General features: G+C 40.6%; 2 protein-coding genes across 2 annotated transcripts in view; both read left to right on the forward strand.

Annotated features, from left to right (window-relative positions):
• The first annotated feature begins 4,674 nt into the window (after window positions 1-4,674).
• LOC139446230 (homeobox protein vent1-like) lies at window positions 4,675-7,093 on the forward strand. The gene is made up of 3 exons (XM_071227582.1): window positions 4,675-5,077; window positions 6,112-6,443; window positions 6,818-7,093. The coding sequence occupies exons 1-3, from the start codon at window positions 4,675-4,677 to the stop codon at window positions 7,091-7,093; spliced, it is 1,011 nt and encodes a 336-aa protein (XP_071083683.1).
• Window positions 7,094-21,404: 14,311 nt separating this feature from the next.
• Window positions 21,405-22,681, forward strand: part of LOC139445114 (uncharacterized) — a 61,085-nt gene continuing 59,808 nt past the window's right edge. Inside the window, exon 1 of the mRNA XM_071226209.1 lies at window positions 21,405-21,486. The gene's annotated coding sequence lies outside the window, so the exon portion shown is untranslated. The remainder of the gene's footprint in view (window positions 21,487-22,681) is intronic.

Below are 22,681 nucleotides of genomic sequence, written 5' to 3' on the forward strand. Positions count from 1 at the left end.
AATGAAGAGAATCACTGGGCTCCCTTTTTATTAGATTTTTATTAAGATAACTGAACAACTGTTTTTTTCTGTACGATATGTTCATTTCAGAGACTATATGTTAGTCTAGGTCAATGCTTCAAAACGATTTAGAGATTTTGTCTGATATGATACTGCGATGTTGTTGTCCTGGATGTAAATAATAACGTAGCTGTAGTTACGAAAGATAATCCAGTTAAAAAACACTTACAGAACAATACAATGTACTTATCTTTAATGTCAATTATATAATTATGCTATTTCTTAAGTCACTTTCAATAGATTGTAATTTGTATGTGTGTCATGTTTGGGAGAGGCATTCAGATAAGCAAAATTTGCTTGTTTGCGAATCCCGCCACTTTATGGAAATACAGAAAACTACGGTTATAACGAACTCGAAGGGGCCACAAATTTTAGTTTGTAATAACCGTAGTTCATTAAGCATATACACAACATTTATACAACAAATGGTCTGGACTAAACCATAAGTTCGTTATAAGCGTGTTAGTTATAAACGAAGTTTACTGTTAGTATGTTTATATCATATGTATACATGTATATATTTATGAAAGGAAAGGCATATTTTCATGCAAACGTAATGTTGTTTTCTCCAGCGAACGTTTTTTTAATTTGTTTAATAAAACCAACCTAAAATATTTTGAGCATTTTCGGGAACGGGTTGATTTCACATTAATCAATTAATACAATTAATACATTGTGAATTGGGATTGGGATGAAGCGATCAATAAATTGAATAGGTACATCGACGGTTGTTCCTATATACCTGTTATTGTAGTTGCGCAATGTTCCTTTTGATAGTTATTGTACAAACACAAACATTCTGAAATTTCATTTTAATAATATTCGTTAATTAAATTGTGTCGAGCATATCTGTGAAACGGGACTTCTGATATCCGTTTTTCAACAGGGTGTCAGTCGCTTTGCCAGGTGTTAGTGGTTAAAAATACTGGTTATCGTTTGAGGAAAAGCACGTAAATAAATTATTTGATAGAAATGGCTCTCAATCAATATTGCACGTGTGTTTGTGTGTTGGGGGTGCAATCTTCATTATGCTAACAGGCGACACCCACAATCAAAACATCTGATCAGATTAGAAATATACTGCCCTATTTTGTAAAGGAACCAGTGCATGGGCGTCAAAGGATTAACTGGTGATAACATTTAACTGCCATGTCATCTACTGACACTGGTGATTGGTAGCAATGGCTGGGACAACACCGATGGATGAGGTAGCTGGTAGCAGAAAAAGCAGTTTAAACTTTGCATTGCTGCGTCAGGGTGAATAATAAACTAAAATTCATTATGAAAGAGATCAGGGAACATATAAATTTCAATAAGTATACATATATATCTCTATAATTTATCTGAACCAAGTTCAAGCTAACACATACTTTTTTAACAGCAGCTTTCTGAAGGTAATAATTTTACAAACCAAAATATGATATTTCTTTTTATGCTTCTTTTCAGCATTATCAATAAAGAATTATCTGATGATATAGTCTCATCATTTTTTTTAAAGTTCCTTTTCGTGAACACCTGTCGTCATCACATTCTGATATTAACTGATGTAGAAATATTTATGCAACGACACGTGGGCATGTTGGCGTCATCACTGATTTTCAGTGATCCATTCATATTCTTTCACCGCTATTTTGCCTTTTACGCTCAATGGAATCTGTTTCGTCGGATAATCGAGACTCTGGCATTTAGCATCTGCAGCAGAAACTGCAAAGTGTGGATTCTGTTCTTCTGAGAGCCTCCCAATACAATATGTTGTGAAGATCTGTGTAAAACAGAGTGAACAATAGCCTACAACTCACGATCATTCAGGAGGTAAATCTGAGTTTACTGTGTATTTATGTAACGTTACTTTTTCATCCGATGATCCTTTGAAGAATCTTACTAGCCATGGCCTTGCAGACCAGCATTATGATTAATTTCAACAGAGTGGTAAACGTCTAAGGCCTGCATCGCTTCGGGTTTTCCTCCCACATTAAGCTGACACGCTGTGATATAACTGAAATACTGTTTAAAGCGGCGTTTAACCCAAACTCACTCATTCACCATGCGTTCTACTACGTTCTATCTGCGTCCCGATGAAAGCCGTAATTTAATATGTGTAAAATAAATTACGAATGCAAAAGAATAACCTGACTAGATAAAAGATAAAAAGAATGGCGTGAAGATAAAAATTGCTGTGAAAAATATATACATGGATCTCTGAAAATCGTTGATGACACCAGGTGCTCGCGAAAAATGTAAGCAAATGTACATACACATCTGTGATTTTTTATGACATTACTGAACAAACACGAGTTAAGATATATACACTTTTATTTACAAAATAATCACGGTAATCACTTCTCAAGCAAAGAAGGTTCTCGAGACATAATTGTGTCCATAAAATCGCTAATGTACATCTTCAGACGAGCATTTTCATACTGTTGGCGTTTTATAATTTGTATCATGTCTCTGATGTTCCTGCTCTCCGCTTGCTTCATGCTGCCAACACCTCTGTGACCTCCAGTCTGGGTTTCAGAGGTCTGCTGAAAGTCCTCATCCGCTCTCTCGTCTTTTGGGTCACCTCTAGCCTCGATCTGAGAGATCTGTTGGACGTTCTCATTTTCTGCTTGACCCTGGTCTTTGGCAGCGGAGAGATCAGACACACTCATAAACATACTTCTTGTCGTCGTGGTGAACATGTGCGGTAAGGCATCTACTGATCGCCATTTTGATAAATTAGAAACGTCTTCATTAACTCTGACATCTGTGTCACTAACTGTTGAAACATCGTCAACACTCAGGAACATACGACTTCTCCTCGTCATCTTACGAGGCAGTATGTCCCTCGACGGCCAGTTTGGAGCACCAAACGCAACGTCCGATGTCATTCGTTCAAAAGCGGTTTGGTTATTCTTCATCACCTCCATTTGTAGACGCTGGTTCTCACCCGTCAGTCTTTCAATAATGATTCTCTGTTCCTCTAAGTCCAAATCTCGCTCTTCGACGGGAACGTCGTATTCAGCGAATGTTCCCCATGCGCCGTCTTGGACGTCTGTGCCGTTCGTGATATCAGAGTGAACGGACGAGACTTCATCACTAAAATTGATGCCTCTTCCTGGATGATCTTCAACTGGGGACGATGTTCTTTGTCGATCCGGAGATCCTAATCGTTTTTTTGATGCCTTTTTATCAACTTTCCTGCATTCTGGTCTAATAAAGTATAAAATAATTTTTAAAATTATAATGAAAACCATTTTTACACTGTTAGACACAACTCCGGCCATACTGTTTTAAAGTTCGTATATCAGACTTGGAAATAAAAGTTTTGAAAAGCTGATATTTCGATATGTGAGGCAACTGCAGACCAACTTCATGTTTTATATCCGTTAATGAATGAATTTTCTAAAGAGATGACACGATGAAGTTAACCGTGTCATATAAATTCGCTATCTACCAAAACTCACTGTACATCATTAAATAACCAGCTGATCGGCTTAAACCTTTTGGCTTGTCTTCTGATACCCCAAAGTAAAGAATAGAAAAGGACGCGTATATTGTCATCACAACCGTTAGCAGTATTTATTTTAATGGCATGTTTGGTTTATCAAGGATTTCTCTTAACGATCTCGCTTATCCTGTACAGTCAACAAAAACAGAACAGAAATCACCAGCGTCCAATTTGATGGATACGGCTTAATCTCAATCAGCTCTGGTGCGGAGATAATCTAATCGGGATTCGCGTGTTACACCTGTAATAAAAACATCTACATGTGTGTAATCAGCTGAAATAAACGTTCGGGAAAGGGTTAAGGGATTAACAAGCATCTAAATCTGTTGATTACATGAAACTGTCATGGCGTCTGCTGATTGAGTGTGTTCACAAGGGTGATTGGTGGCAATAGTTGAGTCTACTCTGGACGGTGTCATCTGCTAACCGCTGATTGGTTGAGCGTTGTCGTCTGCCATATATACTCCTACGTCTGACTGAAAAGTCAGTATTCAACTTGTATTTCGACATTTACATCAACTATCAACCTTCGCTCGAGGAACCCGAGACTTAGAGACTGAGTGTAAGTGGATCTGTTTCTTGGTAAATTAATTAGGAATGATACGTTAAAAAATTGCCCCTGAAGATATGCTTTAAGAATAACACATACTTCTCAGTAACGAATTAATTGAAGTTGTATGGAAGAGTGGGGAACTGCCTATAACATTCAGTGTATTAAAATCGAAGTTGGTTGAAGTAAGTTATATATCAATGACGACAATTCTGAATATTTGAAAATTGTCTTAGTTATAAAAATAAATCTGAATAATGGCGTGTAAATTCATTCAGTAATGAAGACAGTATTAGGTTGTGGATTTCAACTTTTTAATTTATTTGTGTAGAACATTTTGGCATATTTCAAAAGTCGCTAAGTGTGTTCTGTATTCAGTTGATACCACAGCTAAATTCTGTTTTCATATTACTGTTTGCATATGTAATTTCACGTTTCCTTCACTCTGACACGTCTTGAACAACCCAGCATCGTGTAAATCACCTGTTCATTGTCTGCAGAAAAAGGCGCAATTCGACCATATCATGACTTAACTCAAGTTAAATTTCATTTGTAGGTTGCTCCACCGTCAGAAATGTATGGGGACAGTCTGATAACCGAAATCACACCAAAACGGACTTCTGCTGTTGTCCAGCCCATGCCACGGCGCCTTGTCCCCATGAACCCACGACCTCCCACAGCAGACGACAGCGGGGGCTCAGACTCCACCCTCCCCTCCCCCGAGTCGTCCCCCGAGCAATGTCCCAAAGCAGGTCACCTGCAAACGTCACCTACCCGCATTGACCTACCACCCCGACGGAACACGGCCTTCAGTGTTAATGATCTCCTGGGCAGAACCGGGCCAACGAAACCGGAAGTCTACCCCTCCACTCCAGTGTTCCCTGGACCCGCCTGTATGCCCCGGATGCACCCCTACCCGACATACCCGGCTGCTCACGTGTTTCCAAATAGGATTTCCCATGCGAGAAAAAATCAAGGTAAGAATTTATTCGATTGAATTGGACCTACATATATTCATTCCACTCGCTCGACAGTCCCAAGTAAGTCAGCGAGTATGGTACTGCCGCAATATCCCAGTAATATCATAGCGTGGGTAACCAGAAATGGGCTTCACATATTGTACTTATGTGGGGAATCGAACCCGGTCCTTCGGCGTGACGAATGAACATTTTAATCTTTAGGTTACCCCACCACCCTTTGTCCCAAGTAAATAAGGATAATTTCTATGTTTTAAAAATAATTTTAAAGCATTTGTTGACGCACGAAGTAAAAATCCAACGCTTTGTTAGATGAAGGAAAATAATATATATTCATGAAAAGGTTACATATTGTATACACTAAGTACACATTGCCAATCTTCTAAGAGCATCCAATTCTTACGATGGAAGAGAAAATCCTGGAGATGGTTCTGATGTCGATTCAATAATTATATGTATTTGTACATATACCTATTTATATTTACACAATTTAAATCTTAATGTCAAAATGTTTTCTGTTTTGTAAGGTAAGGTGAAATTTGGTTTAACGTCACGTTCTAGAATAATGCACTTACATATAGCGACGTGCACGCACATGTGTGTCGCAGTTTAACATGAATACCCCACTCAGCCCCTGCCGTGCGCCAGACAGGGTATCAACAAGTACCTTTTAACGTCTTTTGGTATTACGCGGCCGGGGATCGAATCCTTGATGTTTTCTTTGTTTTAAAAATAATCACAAGGCATTTGTTGACGCACGATGTAAATATCCAAAGCTTTGTTGGATGCATGAAAATAATATATATTCATGAAAAGGTTGCATATTGTGCACATTGTCACTCTACTAAGAACATCCAGTTCCAAAGTATTTCCCCTGAAACAATTCTACTCGTCACTGTGTAGATAGCTGATGCGTTGTATCTGCTAACCAATGATGGAAAGAGTGTAGTAATATAGCAGTTAGCGGCTGTATTTATTTTTAATCATTTCAGTGCTTATGAATCATAGATAATACATGGTGATTTCACTTCCAGACACATCCACGTTGTGTGAGAAGGAAGCAGCGTTCCCCCGGGACGACCCACCAAAGAGGATCCCGTCTCCAACACGACCAAGACGTAGCCTCACGTCCTCCCCGGAGTCTCCCATTTCCGACAGTTCCATCTCAGACCCGAACAGTTCCACGGATCGCGACTGCAGTCCCCACCCATACAAGACCATCACGGACAAGAAGAGCAACCGCACCAATTACACACCCATGCAGGTCCGGCAGCTGGAGAAGATCTTCCTGGAGACTCCGTATCCGGAACATGAGGTCTATGAACAGTTATCAAAGGATCTATCCATCCCGGAACCTAGACTCAAGGTAAGAATCTTCCCAGGCCTTCTATTGGGAGCATCCATATGTTTATACAGAATAGTCCTTTTGTATTGGATTAGAATCGTGCCGTAGCTTTTACATTACAGTTTTGTTACATTTCACCCTTGCATACGAATTTTGGCACACATACTGTATAGATGTTTAAATTTAAAATATATACATGTTCGAAAAACAATTGTATCTACACTGCCTATATTAAACGCTGTTCGTAGTATAATGAAGTGTTCGAGATCTTGTCACCTACCTTCCAGCATGGACATTGTCTTGTCTAGTATTTTGTATATATGTAAAACTTTCATATACAATGAATTAATGTTTATTTCAGACAAGGTATCAATTCAATTGTGTATTTCTTCCAGGTCTGGTTCCAAAACAAACGCGCTCGATGCAAGCGTCGGGCAGAGGACAAGATACCCTACCCTACACCCTACCCCTTCCCCGTGATGCCGATGGCTTTCCCGTACGGAATGATGACGGGGGCATTGGGATCCCCGCCTGAATCTACCCCTCAGTCCATACCCAAGTCGATGTTTCCCTACGCCGCGTCCCCCTCCCCGCTGATGATGTACCCCGGGGCCGGGTACCCAAGTCACCTCTACCCATACCTCCACCCTCAGATGTACGTTCAGCAGTGAACGGGGTCAAATGTCATCTTAAAGTGCTTACATCATTGACACTGAAAAATAGTCTTGTGAATAGTGATGTTGTCAATATACTAGAGAATTATGTTCACATGAATGTGCCAAGACACACTTGTAGTGTCAGCCAATACGGTCTGAACCGCCATTGGAAGAGGGAATCTTACGATGGAAGAGGAAATCCTGGAGATGACTCTGATGTCGAGTCAATAATTGTATGTATTTGTACATATACCTATTTATGTTTACACAATTAAAATCTCAATGTCAAAATGTTTTCTGTTTTGTACAGTCAGGTGATATTGGGTTTGACGTCGCGTCAAAGATTATTCCACTTATACAGAGTCGTGCATGCATGTGTGTGTGTGGCTGCTTGCCCTAGTCCGGACTGATGCCGATTTATAGTGCTAGCACACTGAGATATACCATGTCGCAGTTTAACATGGATACCCTACTCAGACACAGTATAGCCGACCAGCCCGTGTTTGTGTCCCTTAATGCCAAGTGACAGACAGGACAGCGACGTGCACGCACATGTGTGTCGCAGTTTAACATGAATACCCCACTCAGCCCTAAATGCTGAGCGCCAGGTAGGGTAACAACAAGTACCATCTTTTAACGTCTTGGGGTATGACGCGGCCGGGGATCGAACCCCGGACCTTCCGTTGTACAGGTGGACGCTCTACCACTATGAAGGCGATCTGAATGTACTGGCCGTGTGTATCCTTCAGATCTATTATTAATGCATATGGCTAAATAATTCTTAAATTATATTTGGACGGAATATGTCGCCATATTATCGCCTTTTCTGACGGGTTAACTGCAGCGGCAGAAGGTAAAGTTTTCTGTCCGTTTAAGGGCTAGGAACTGGACAGACATCAGAAGGAGCGTCACACGACTCTATTTCACACCAATATTTGGTGCTGACAAACCTAGAAACATAATTGGGGCGAACCGGGATTCGAACCCATAATCATAGGTTACTGGCGTGTCCAAAGGGACGCAACTCTGCACTGCGAATCGCGGCGCCTAGACGAGTGGGCCACCCGTGTCCCCTTAATAGGTCGCCTGTCTTAGCTGTTCGTCTTTGGGAGTCATGTGTGTGAGAAGGGTATACATATCTATTGCGAGTTTGGTATATTGATTGATATAATTTCAATTTTATCTTTAGCTGCTCTGTTTATATACGTTCGAGAAGCTGTACATCTCTTAGAAGTAGTTAGTTTGGTCTTCGCTATTGCGTCTCTTGGCTTTAACACCGGAGTCGTGAATTGTTTATGTACCTACATGCACTGCGTCTCATTCCTTGAGTGAATATTACTTTAAGGAGGACTTAATGTGCCCGTGTTTGTTCATCTACACTGACATGTCCTGTCAGACACCTAGACAATGTCTCTGTGTAATTAGATAAACCATTAACTGGTTGATGTAAGAAATAAACGACGGGTGGGAGTTGTTTATCGTGCAATAAAACACGCAGGAAGAATAAAGCATGAGAGGTGCAACCCCGAGTGGTTTATTCTCCTTGCAGTGTTTTATAGTACGGAAAACAACGACCACGAGTCGTTTATTTCTATATAGTTTTTAATTTGAAGTTTACACGATATACGGCTTTTCCATTGGACGAAAGGTCGGTCACATGACCGCGAAATTGACGTTCATTTAAGAAGCTCGGGGGTTCACACAGTTTAACCAGCGCTTTTAAATCGTTCACACTTCAATGACGTGACATAAGTTTGTAAAGAGGTGAATTTCGAGTCGAACGGGAGCATGAGGATGAAATATATTACTTACTGCTGTTGAAAATGACGTTTATGGAGCAGTTACGGAAAACACCCCGACGCGTGAACCCTCTCATGGCACTATTCCATACAAGGGGACACGGGTGACCCAGTCGTCGAAGGCACCGCGATTCGCTGTGCAGAGTTGCGTCCCTTGGGCACGCCAGAAACCTATGATTGTGGGTTTGAATCCCGGTTCGCCCCAATTATGTTTCTAGGTTTGTCAGCACCATACCCGTGCTCGTGGTTTTAGCGAAGTGGTAAACGTCTGAGACTTGCATCACTTCTGGCTTTCCTCCCACATTAAGCTGACACGCCGTGATATAACTGGAATACTGTTTAAAGCGGCGTCAAACCCAACTTACTCACTCACACGTTCCATACAAGAAGCAGAATCTCTGCACTTGTACACAGGATGCGTTATTCAAAATTAGCATATCATTTATTGTTTCAACAAAATCGCGATGTTGTGTGACGGAATTTCTGGTCCGTCACTTAAACGTCTGGTTTCGCATGTCATGAGTACTACTAAACAGAGCTAGTTAAAAACATAAATCGACAAAACCCTTTCCATGACCAATAGAAATCTCTGCATAAAGCAGAATCGATTGTACGATTCCGACTACATCACGAGCATGTGTTTATGAACCACTATCAGATAGTAATGAAACCGGGTGTTCGCGAAAAGGTGAGCGTATCCTGCCCCACCGGCGGTACCCGCCACAAACACATGCAAAGGCATGTCAATTGTCTTCCCTGAAAAAAACCACGGAAACATATGGTACAAATCAAAATAAGGACTTCCATCGGACATCATTTTTGTCACTGATGCGTCAGATTTGGAAATATCCTTCACATCTCTCAACTTATGAGCAAGAGTTGTATGAATCTTTGAAATCTCGGTAGAAAGAGCATCTCGATTGTATCTCAAAAGTTGCGAAATGTAAACAGTAAAGGCTGGAGCTGCTGGAATATTGTTCGACATGAAGGGAATGTTGACTATCGGAAAGTTGAAGATTTGGTGCCCATGGGGATGCCTACTTCTTGCCAAAAAGTCTTACCCCAAAATTTTACGTAGGTGTTATCAATGAGGAAGTCCAGCGTTTCACATACTGTTTTCTCAGTTAACTTCAGTTGACATTTGCCTTCATTTTTCACAATTGATCCCGAACCTCTGACTATGGATACGTAACTTTCTTACACACCTGTGGGTGAGAAACCCATTTGAGATAATTGGTATCAAACATATGTGTGAGATCAAATTCCAGGCTAGTGATTGGCTACTCCATGGTGATGACCTGAGGTCAGATTATGACGGACTACTTTCCAGATTATAGTCATTGATAAGTTGCTTGTGCTTCAGTCGAATGTCTACTTACATCTGTGTTGAACGTAATAGCTTTAGAGTGTAAATAGATGTATCCCGGGTTTTCGGACGCTAATCACAAGAACCGTAAAACATCTCATTCAAAGACAACTCGTTGTAAGATAAATGGTATCTGACAGGCACTCGTGTAGTAATCTCTATGTATCTGTGTTCATCACGATTTGCGACAAAAGCCACAGTTTGCCATGTGGGATAGTGGTGTATAAAGGTGAAAAATGAAACGTTTTCACAGAATGGAACATGGCTCATTTCTGAGATTGCAAAAAGTCAAGCAATTCCTTTGACGTTTTGAGAATCCACATTGTATTAATTCCGCTTGTCTCAAATACTTTCTGTGAACATAAAGAAAGTCCTTCCTTGATTGTATTAAGGATTATGGTTAGTCTTTGAGACGGGGATTTGGTGGTACATTTGCTGGACCCAGCAATATACCTCTCTTTGTCCTTTGGAATCCAGTACAAAAGAGGAATGGACATATCTTCGGGTTTTAGAGTCAAGTCAAAAGTTGACAGAACTGATTTATGGTTTTGGCAGACATCTTCCACAGTTGACCTACTGGCCTTATATGTTGCGTTATTTAATATGTCATTTATAACAATAACACTTACTTTTTATGCAATTTGTGTGTGTGTGTGTGTGTGTGGGGGGGGGGGGGGGGGGGGGGGGGGGGGGTGTGCTATCAGATCGTGAACAGCTGTTGTCATCAGCAATTCCCCAGTTAGTGATTCAGATAGTTTTTGCCCCTACTATGCCCATCGAGCGCAATGGAATTTGTTTCGTCGGATAATTGAGACTGGTTACTGGCTGTCCTGTACGTTTTATATTATCATGTCAATCGTATGCAGAACGCTACTCCCACAATGCCCTTTACTTGTCTGCGTTTCATATATACTTGAGTTTACAATTTATTTCCACGATCAATTCCTCGCCACTGACACATTTGATCATATACAACCGACTGCATTACCAGTGAAAACGAGAAAAAATGTATCTAAAAGTGATAGAATACACTCCGGTCAAACTGTCAAACAATGATGTTTAACTGTCATACATGATTGTATTTCAAAAAGATCGGATGACACAAGCTGGTATCAAGATGAGTGATTTGTGTTCTACCCCAAGGAAACTTCTCAAATTAATTTTTCCATCAATAAATTTGCATTCTACATCATATGAAATCGGATACAAATTTTTCCCAAACAAAATTTCTTTTAACCATTCTCTAATGTATAATGTCTTTTTACGAAATTGTGTATGAGCCTGATTTAATATGTGCTGCACAGAGCTGTGCAAGTAAGAGAAAATGCTATGTTTTACCAGTATACTGGTGACTCGTGAACAAGCCGAACGGCATTTACAGAAAGGGGCGACTGACGAATGCCTCGTGGGAAAATAGCAGATGACTACTTTGTTTGTTTGTTTGTTTGTTTGTTTTTAAGCCGCACTCAGTGATATTCCAGCTATACTCAGCAATATTCCAGCTGTATGGCGGCGGTCTGTTAATAATCGAGTCTAGACAAGACAATCCAGTATCACGATCACTTACGCAATTGGGGTACGATGACATGCATCAACCAAGTCAGTGAGCCTGACCACCCGATCCCGTTAGCCGCCTCTTAGACAAGCATCAGTCGCCTTTTGCGACCAGCATGATTTGCTGAAAACCTATTCTAACCCGGATCTTCATTGGTGAGGATCTCCACGGATCAGCTAAATACTGATTTGCTTAGTACATGCATCATCTAATCCAGTGATTGCTCTTCTCAGCAACGTCCAACGCCCCGCACAATAACCGTAGGTTGTTCTGAACCGGAATACCCTCGGGATTAAACGTCGTTTAACAATACGATTTCCGAAAGTAGAAAGTAGAAGTCTTGAAAGAAAGCTTGCGGACGTTTACCATGTTGGTGTAACCCATCAGTACGAGTTTGGGGTTGACCAGCTAAGAATCAGAATTAGGGAGCACCCAGGGTTTAAGTCCACAACAGCGCGGCTTAGCGCGACTAAGGGAGATAACTCTTAAAAGATCATGCATCAGTGTCCCTACCAGTGCAACCATTTTGTATAAAATTGAGCATTTTGTGATAAAAGCATGAAACTTGGCACAGTTGCAGGTAATGACATTCCAAATATTTTAAGATATGGGGCAACCCCAAAATGTCAGTTATGGCCGCCATGGATGAGATAAACATGCTGTGTTTTCAATGAAGAGGTGAGGTGAGGTGAAATTGGGTTTAACGTCGCGTCCAAGATTATTATCTGTGTGTGTGTGGCTGCTTGTACTAGTCCGGACTGATGCCGATTTATAGTGCTAGCTCACTGAGATACCATGCCGCAGTTTAACATGAATACCCCACTCAGACACAGTATACTGACTCCGAGCCGACCAGTCCTTGTTCTAGCCCCTTAATGCCGAGCGCCAGACAGGGTAACAACAAGTACCATCTTTTAACGTCTTTTGGTATGACGCGGCCGGGGATCGAACCCCGGACCTTCCGCTCTCAGGGCGGACGCTCTACCACTAGACCACGGAGGCGGTCTTCAATGAAGAGTTAGGTGACCTGTAAATTTAACCGCGCTAAATTTAACTTTTGAAACCGAACGCGCATTTACCCAACACTACATCTGTAAAGTAAATAACTGTATTTTAGTTGACTATTTGTTTTGATTTAGGTGGTAATAAGTGTGAAAGATGCATTTCTTTCTTCTTATGCATACCTTTAAGACATACATCATTAAAGCCATTTGACTATACCAATATTATTTACTCATATGGTAAATAATATAAAAACAAACAACTGCATTTATTTAAATATGCTTGTACATGGATAATGGTTTGGTTGTCTAGGAACAATTAAATGTGATCCAATTCGCGAAGTTGAATGTGACACAACACAGTCACACCATGCTCTGCACCTCCTCTCCGACTTATACCTACGCCTCAGAAGCTCTTGGCTTAACTTATAAGCTTGTGCTAGTGTAGACAACTAAGGATTATAGCCATTTGCTACTGATATTACCCATCCTCTCTCAGTTGGTGTGGAAAGGTCTGTTACGGCCTCCAGACTTTGTCTCCAACAGTGTCCAGACTGAAATGAAGGTCGTTTGAGCTGGTACAAAACAGCTGACGTAGGAGAAATGGAATCAATTCCTCTACCCTTCTTAGTGAATAATTATTTGCGTGCCTCCTAGCCTCTTGTGCGGATTCTGGCCACGGTTGCACATTAACACCACTCAACGCTGAATGACTGGCATCATGTTTTTTCACATCGTTTTCTGTTGGTTGAGGCGATTGTGATCACATTTAATTGTCCCTAGCCAACCAAACCATTAGCCATTTACAGCATATTTCAATAAATACACATTTTGTTCTTTAAATATTCTGTTGCAGTCATTGTTTTCACCATATGAGTATACAATATTGGTATACTTAATTGGCCTTAATGAAGTATGTCTAAAAGATGTGTCTTAGAAGAATGAAATGCAGATTTCTTTTCATTTTTTCACATTTTAGACTACATAAATCATGATAAGAAAAATAGTCTATTATGATAATTTTATTAACTTTACAGATGTAGTGTTGGGTGAGAACATTCCAAAATGTTCATTTTTCATAATATATACTGAACAACAAAAGTTCCTGTGACACTGAATAAGATTTAATGCAAAGCTATGTTTTTTACCGAATCTGAAACAATTTCGGTTTGCAACAGAAACAAGACTCCTGTAAGTGTTCAAATGGTTTAATCTGCCATACTGACTTCAGAAAATGCGTGATTTCATAAAAAAACAAAACATGAACATGCCAAAATGTCAATTTACAAATCAATAGCGTGTGTCCACCTCTGGTTACGATACAAGCAACAAAACTTGAATGGACCAGGCGTCGCACAAAGTCCTGTGGGATATCTGTCGATATCTGCTGGAGCATGTTTCGAAGTTCCTGGAGTGTCTGTGGAAAACGTGGTTGACGTCGAAGGCGTCGATCCATCTCATCCCACATGTGCTCGATTGGTGAGAAATCAGGGGAGCGAGCCGGCCAGGGGATGACATTTACGATGTTTTGTTGAAGAGAATCCTGAACAAGTCGAGCAATATGAAGCCGGGCGTTGTCATGTTGAAAGGTAATGCCTGGACCGTGACACAAAAACGGTAGAACAACAGGGCCGATGATCTCGTCGCGGTAGCGCTGTCCATTGAGATTTCCCTCTACCACTATCAAACGGGTCCTCTGTCTTGCTGTAATCACACCCCATACCATAACGCTGCCGCCCCCGAACCGTCTTCTTTCATGACACAATGATTGACGTAACGTTCACCTCAACGCCAGCATACTCGAATCCGTCCGGATCCATCGCTGTGGCTGAGGTGAAAACGAGACTCGTTAGTGAATAGAACTTGTCCCCACTGCATGGCCGTCCAGCGTAGACGCTGTCTGCATCACTGTGGACGTGCTTGACGGTGGTTTCCTGTCAAAATGGGATGTCAGGCGGGTCTTCTGGCGACAATCCCTGCACATCTGAAGCGACGACGTACGGTTTGTGAAGATATTCGTCGAAGGCCAGGGATGCTTCTTGCAGTCACTGTTGCTGGCTGGAATCGATTTCGTAGGTGTGTTGTTCGAATCCAGTTGTCTTGTCGATTATTGGTTACGCGTGGCCTGCCACTCCGAGGATGGTCCCTGACTGCATTCGTCTGTTGCCAACGTTGCCATAAACACCATATGGTGATTCTGTGGACGTTAAATTGTCTTGCAACATCACGTGGACTCGATCCTGCTTCAAGCATACCAATAGCTGACGCTCATTTTCGGACTGGCGTGGCATTTCGTAATGTTGAATACTTGCTTAATTTTGTTGTTTTTCTGAGTGGTTGTTGCATATGGAATCCCGTTAACGCACGCGTTTTTATACCCATTCTTGGGTAGTGAAATGCATGGGGCTTGCATAAAAGTCAACTTTTGCATGGAATGCATGCTTTTCTGTAGCAGTTACGTTTTTGTGACTTGATTCCATACATGTACTACAATATTGAAAACCAAACTTTACTTGTTTGAAAAATACACTAAAATATTGGTGTCACGGGAACTTTTGCTGTGGAGTATATTTGACCCTATATATGTCACAAAAGGGATGGTAGGGTGCTTGTATATATGAGAACACAAATACCATAAGGTAAACCATGAGATGTTTAACACAATCATACCCCTATAATGGTATGGCGCGTTGTCCGTTGTCCGTCCGTTAACTTTCGATTTCTTATCAATCCGATGTCGCTGAAAGGATGTACCTGCGAAACTTTCTTTCGGAGGATTTGTTCATAGTATTCAAATTCGATACATTTAATTTAATATCACAGATACACATATGAAATTTTGAAGCTCGATAGTCACATGTTGTTGTGGTACAAAGGCATTGAAAACGCTTCATTGTCATGCATGTCACATAAGGCCACAAGGTGGCGCTGAACTTAGTATATCGTGTGACCGCCCCGGGCAGCAATCACGGCTCTGCATCTCCTTGGCACTGACTGGATAAGCGTACGAATTCTGTCCTGCGGAATTCTGCGCCGTTCTGCTTGTAACGCGTTGGCCAGTTGTGGGAGTGTGTGCGGCGTGTTCTGACGTTGACGTACACGTCGATCGAGTTAATCATAGAAGTGTTCGATTGGGTTGAGATCTGGAGAACTCGACGGCCAGGGCAATCGTTGATGTTGGCATTATGAAGGTAGTCTACCGTGACACGAGCTGTGGAGCGTTGTCCTGTTGAAACAGCTCCCTATGGCGGTCAATGATTGGAAGAAGGTGAGGTTGAAGAATTTGATTCATGTAGCGATTTGCTGTCAAACTTCCCTGAACCACAACCAAGTCAGATCACGTGGTGTAGTATATGGCCCCTCACACCATGACACTACCGCCACCGAAATTGTCGAATTCACATACACAATGTGGGGCAAAACGCACATTTCGACGACAATTTACACGTTGTCTTCCATCTCGGCGGTGAAGAAGAAATCGTGATTCATCGCTAAGCTAAACCACACTCGTCTCCAGGTATTTTTTAGTGTAATCGGGTTCAATAAACCTGACCACTATACCTGTGTGTTTCTTTTTTTGAAGAGTGTCAGGTAACAGCTTCTAAATGCCACTTAAAGGTAGTTTCAACTCGAACGCAACAGTATAATCACGTGAAAAATAATTAGAAACCCCTCAAATTGCGTCTAGTGAATAGGATGACCAAACAATTTTTAATTACGAAAGTGTCTTTTGGGCAAAGAATAGTTTTCGTTATATTCTCATTTCTAAAAATGCCAATGCATTTATATGATGTTCCCCGCGAGGGTCGAGTCATGTTCATCACAGGACTAATTGTACACAGATCCTTTAGGCACAAAAATACTCATTATTATAATACATTCCTTGGGTGTGGAACAGAAAAGGTATGACAGAAGTCATCAAGTTATAGCCGTGGGCTAGTGGTAGAGAGGAAGGTCCGGGGTTCGATTGATTTCCAGCCGCGTCATGCAAAAAGAAGTTAAAAGATGGTACTTGTTGTTACCCTGTCTGGTGCTCGGCGTTAAGGAACTAAAACAAGGAGAGGTGCAATAATCTTGGACGCGACGTTCAACCCAATTTCACCTTACCTCATCTCTCGTTGCCGCGCTTAAAATAATAACCAAGAAAGGGACAACAAATAAACAAAGCGCGACATCGCAGCAATGCGGCAATGTCCCCTCTACGATTCAATATTAATTCGCTATGCAGAGTTGCGTCCCTTGGGCACGCCAGAACCCACCTATGATTGAAGGTTCAAATCCTGGTTCGTCTCGATCATGTTTCTAGGTTTGTCAGCAACATACCCGTGCTCTTCATTTTCTCAAAGTAGTAAATGTCTGAGACCTGCATCACTTCGGGCGTTAAGGTCAACTGTGTCACTCACGAAATATCCGATACCATATGGGCGTGTCATCACACACTCAGTTGCGAGAGAAGGCAGGGAAAGAAGAAGGCATCCAACAAGTAAGAAATTAGTCAAATTACCAACACAACCAGAGAAGAACGTACACGAAAAGCGGATTTAGTTATACTCGTTTACATTAGGGTAAAACGTGCACGGGACATGCATGAGAGGCCATCACGAGCGAGATTCTACACGTGGAACAGAAGCCATTAGGGAAAGTTTGTTTGTATGTTGTTTAATGCCGCACTCAGCAATAGTCCAGCTATATGACGACGGTCTGTCAAAAAATAGAGTCTGGTTCAGACAATCCAGTGATTGGCATCATGAGCATCGACTACATCAAGGATGATCTCCTAAATGGACTAAATGCAGACATTTCTTTTCAGTTTTCATTGCCTCAATGTTTGTTTACTATACTCTGATAATCAAAGTCATATTTTAACATTAGATATACCCTGTTAAGGGCAGGTAAAGTGTTCTTTACTTCATACCTGGGTCGGGTATGTCTGCGATTTGTACATGTGAAAGTTTCGTAAAATAATATTTTGGTGAGTCTTGACGTTTGTTGGTTTGATTGTTTGTTTGTTGTTTAACGCCGCACTCAGTTATATTCCAGCTATATGATGGCGGTCTGTAAATAATCGAGTCTGGACTAGACAATCAAGTGATTGATATCAGGAACATCGATCCACGCAATAGGGATACGATGACATGCATCAAGCAAGTCAGCGAGCCTAACCAGCCGATCCCGATAGTCGCCTCTTATACGACAAGCATCGTCGCCTTTAACGGCAAGCATGGGTTGCTGAAGAGGAAGAGGAAGAATATACACGAGACTATATGTTAAAATTTAACGAAGAGCCTACACACGGAACAGAATATTAGGAAGAAGAGGCTGTACTCAACAGGAGATGACATCGATTGAGAGGAAGAGCCCTACAGAATAAGACAAAACCACGAGTGTGTATGTGCGTATATGCATGCGCGTGCGTGCGTGCGTGCGTTCGTGTCTCCTGTTGTTGCGTGTGCATTATCAGGTACTGTATAACATGTAGTTGGGAGGACATGTGAATCGCACATAAAATATACCATATTGTACATAGAATTTGCTACAACATTTATTTACTTAATTATTTGTTGTTTAACGCCGCACTCAATATTCAAGCTACATGACAGTGATCCAGTGATTGACATCATGAGCATCGATCTACTAAATTGGGATATGATGACATGCATGAACCAAGTCAGCGAGCCTGACCACCCGATCCCGTTATAGCCCTTCACAACAAGCATAGTCGCCTTTTACCACAAGCATGGGTTGCTGAAGACCTCTTCTACTCGGGATCTTCATGGGTACCGGTGTTCCTACAAGAGGCCCGGCTCATGCACAAGGAATCGGGAATTAACCGAAGCTGATGTGAGCAAATTTACAGGAAATAACCATTCAGGTGTTAACTTGTTACTGATTATTATCATGATTGTTATATTACTGCTTCCCATCAATGTGTGACCGATGCCAGTGGCGTGCATGAAAGACTTCACGGCGCATAACGCTACTGACCATGCAATGAATTGATTAATTAAGAGACAGTGTGTGCAAGCGGCCTTATCCCTATTTACAAACCACTTCATTGTTTATTGATAGCTAGTGATTAGCAAACACACTATCCGTATCGGTAGAGACAATCGCTTATGTGAGAGCGTACACTCCTTCAATAATTCATACCCACATCACGCAAGGAAGATCGGATGTCTTCACCTTGCATGCATAGTGTTACAACATCTGATAGTCTTCGCGTAAGTCTTGAATTTAAACACAAAGAGAATAAATAATATTAAAATATCAATTTTATTTAAAACAAGCGTATAGTTGACAAAGTCATCTATATCCCCCGCCCATTTTAACACGTTATGGTCCCAAACCAGGTAACAGACCCAACATTTCTCTTAGTCCATGTCAAAATAGCTGCAATATATTCTAAAATAAACATTTGTAAAACTCCTTAATATTAAAGGGCACTAGTTCAGTATGCGCATTATATATAGACATGCCATGTTTGGCAAGGAAATATTTAACAGTTTATTTGTTATACTCCTTAAGTAAACCAATCCTATATTAATACTTAAATCCAACTTGTTGTAATGGAAACGTAAAAAATAAAAAATTATAAAACTCCTAAATAGCAAAAGGCACCAGTTCAGTATGTGTCTGGTAAACATGCAAAGTTTTGTAAGAAATTATTTAACGGTTTTTGAGTTACGCTCCGGAAACGAACAGCACCCTTATAGAACCTTCGTCCAACTTGTTGCAATGGAAACGCAAAAATTAAAAATTTATAAATCTCCTAAATAGCAAAAGGCACCAGTTCAGTATGTGTCTGGTAAACATGCAAAGTTTTGTAAGAAATTATTTAATGGTTTTTGAGTTACGCTCCAGAAACGAACAGCACCCTTATAGAACCTTCGTCAAACTTGTTGCCATGGAAACGTAAAAAATGAAAATTTATAAAACTCCTAAATAGCAAAAGGCACACGTTCAGTATGTGTCTGATAGACATGCAAAGTTTCGTAGAGAAATATGTAACGGTTTCTGAGTTATGCTCCGGAAACGATTTCGGGACGCACACACGCACACACAGAGACGCACGCACACACGCACACACACACGGACGGAACCCATTTCTATATCCCCCGCAAATTTCGTTGGGGCTGGGGATAATAACTATTTCATTATATATATACGCCTCATCCCCTGGAATTAATAACGAATGCTGCATGGACATAAGCTTTATTTTAAACTGGGGGGAGAGAGATACCATATTTTGCTCTTGTTTTAAATATTAATCTTATTGTTATTTTCTCATTGTAATTAAACATGGCTAAAGCTAATTCGACTAGTAAGTCCATCCGGATAGCGCTATTTTAAAACTGTTCTGAACAGAAAAGTTACTTGCGTATCCTTTATGTAGGGTCTATCTGCAGAGTAAGCTTGGACAAATTTGATTTGACAAATAAATGCGTTTTCACTGCCGCCTGGAGTATATTAAAACAAATAGTTTATTTCTTGCTACTGTCTATTATCATTTTTTTATTATCATCATCATCAGACCGCCGTCGTGGTCTGGTGGTTGAGAGGATGGTCAGGGGTTCGATCCTCGGCCGCGTCATACCAAAAGACGTAAAATGATGGTTCTTGTTGTTACCCTGTCTGGCGCTGGGCATTAATTAGGGGCTAAAAAGGGCCCTGAGCTGATGATGAGCCTACCCAGCCTGACTGTGTCAGGATCACCCAAACCCCCTTTGCTGTATTTTTTTATTTTAACCTGTAAACAACAACAATGATAATAACTACTGTTTTAAACTTTGTCCTCAATATCCATCAATAATAGCTTGGCCTTATTCCGTGTTTAGCCAATATATGGACCAGCGTCGACTAGAAGTGTTCGATCGGCGCTGATCGTTTATTTGAGTAGATCTAGACACTCTGATTCTAACTTACTTACTTACTTACTAACTTATATTGGAGATTTAACGTGCGCTTTCCGACTGCAAGCGTATGTCGCACACGGTGGTTCTTCTTAGCCTAGATATTTCTTAATATATATAAATTCTTCTTCATTAATTTATTAGTTTAACACATAGTTACGTTAAGCAAACATCCTGTACGCATGACCTTCACCAACAAATCGAAATTAGCGTCAGTATAATCATTGTTTGGAGCCCGTTGTCTTACAGTAGATCCATACTTTATCAAACAATTTACAGCAACACGGGAATCCATATCTAAGCATACACCACGCAATTATACATCAGCAATAGCTCCACCAATAGCTTGCAAATGTTATTCTTCCACAACAATAACATTGTCGCGAGACCCTTTATCTTAGATGTTAATGATTTGTGACTAGAATGTCAAACAACAACATTAGCAGCATGCTAGATCTCGCACTACTTGCACCTGTTGTAGCAACGGGACCAATCACTTCCGCGGTATCGCTCCGCTGCTTGACTCTGGCTAACGGTATCTTAATTTCATTTTATTGTCGCCGAAGAAGGTATCTACAACATTCCACATACCACATATGACTTTAAATAACACTTTATGTCTTGTTACAGGGTACAAAAAATATTGGCTAAAGAAATAGTTGAGAACTTAATTACGTGGCCCTAGGTTTCGGCTTATGATTTGTGAACGCAAGGTGTCATGGAAGTTTAGTGTCCCAAGAGAGAAACCAGGGAGGACGATCGAGACGTCATTATATTGTAAGTGTTTAATGTATGATTACAGCGTATTATAACAATGTAAAACTTAATGTCACTGATTATTCTGCAACCTCGAAACGATTTGAAACTGAAACTAGTGCTGTAACTTTTCTTCAAGTGTAGCAAAAAGGCCTAGCTGGTATGGTCTGTTTGTTAGTCTATTCACGGACCTATATAGATATACAAGTCCGTGGTCTATTGAATTTAAATAGATTTTTAGACACATCCGTATTATAAATATATGTGTGTGTGTGTGTGTTATCTGCAGACAACTTGCTTAATTTCTGTTATGACAATACATGCTTGTTGTTTCTCTTACTAGTATATATTTGTGAAGGCAGTAGCCTATTGAGAAAAGGTTCTGCTTGATAATAATTCATCCTAATCAATTGCTAAATGTTTTGAATTCAGTTCTCCTGGATGTTAGCCGGATCATTCATTATCAAACATACAAACTCCACAAAGAATCGGTACTTAAATCATTTTAAGTATATGTATCTAATACATTAATTTTCTTTGCATCAGTCCAGGGGCATTTTCCCAGTTTCTTCTTGAAGTATTTTATTATTTATGCATCAGGGATGCCATGTTGTGTTGAAGGAAGACATTCATGAAATACAAACAAACACTGTTATGTCTACTTATGGTTGTCTTGAAGTTAAAGCTTGGTTCTGTGTATTCCTTCTTTAATGATTATTTTCGGTTGTTACGAACATCGGATAACTCAAAATATTTTCATTTATTATTCAATGCTTGAAAGTACTTCCTGAAATGCAAAATGACAGTCGGCAAGGGAATTTCATTTGCTATTCATATTTAACATGTGATATGCCAGATATAGAAATATATCATTTTTTCAAGTGTGTCACAGGGCTCTCAAAAAAATTCAGGTATGCCCTTTGGAATTTAATTGTACAAATTAAAAGAATGCATTTGATCCCTCATTGAACCATGGTGGAATATTGAATGTCACTTCACATGAGTAGAATATATGCAGTTGTAATTTGGACAATTTACCCCATTCATTGCAATTGATAATCCCATTTTTCATTTCCAAACAACCAGGGGGCACGGGTGGCCCAGTCGTCTAAGGCGCCGTGATTCGCTGTGCAGAGTTGTGTCCCTTGGGCACGCCAGAAACCTATGATTGTGGGTTCAAATCCCGTTGCGCCCCGATTATGTTTCTAGGTTTGTC

The sequence above is a fragment of the Haliotis cracherodii genome, unplaced genomic scaffold (assembly GCF_022045235.1).
Source record: "Haliotis cracherodii isolate W230 unplaced genomic scaffold, xgHalCrac1.p SCAF_6, whole genome shotgun sequence".
In the NCBI taxonomy this organism is placed as follows: Eukaryota; Metazoa; Mollusca; class Gastropoda; order Lepetellida; family Haliotidae; genus Haliotis; species Haliotis cracherodii.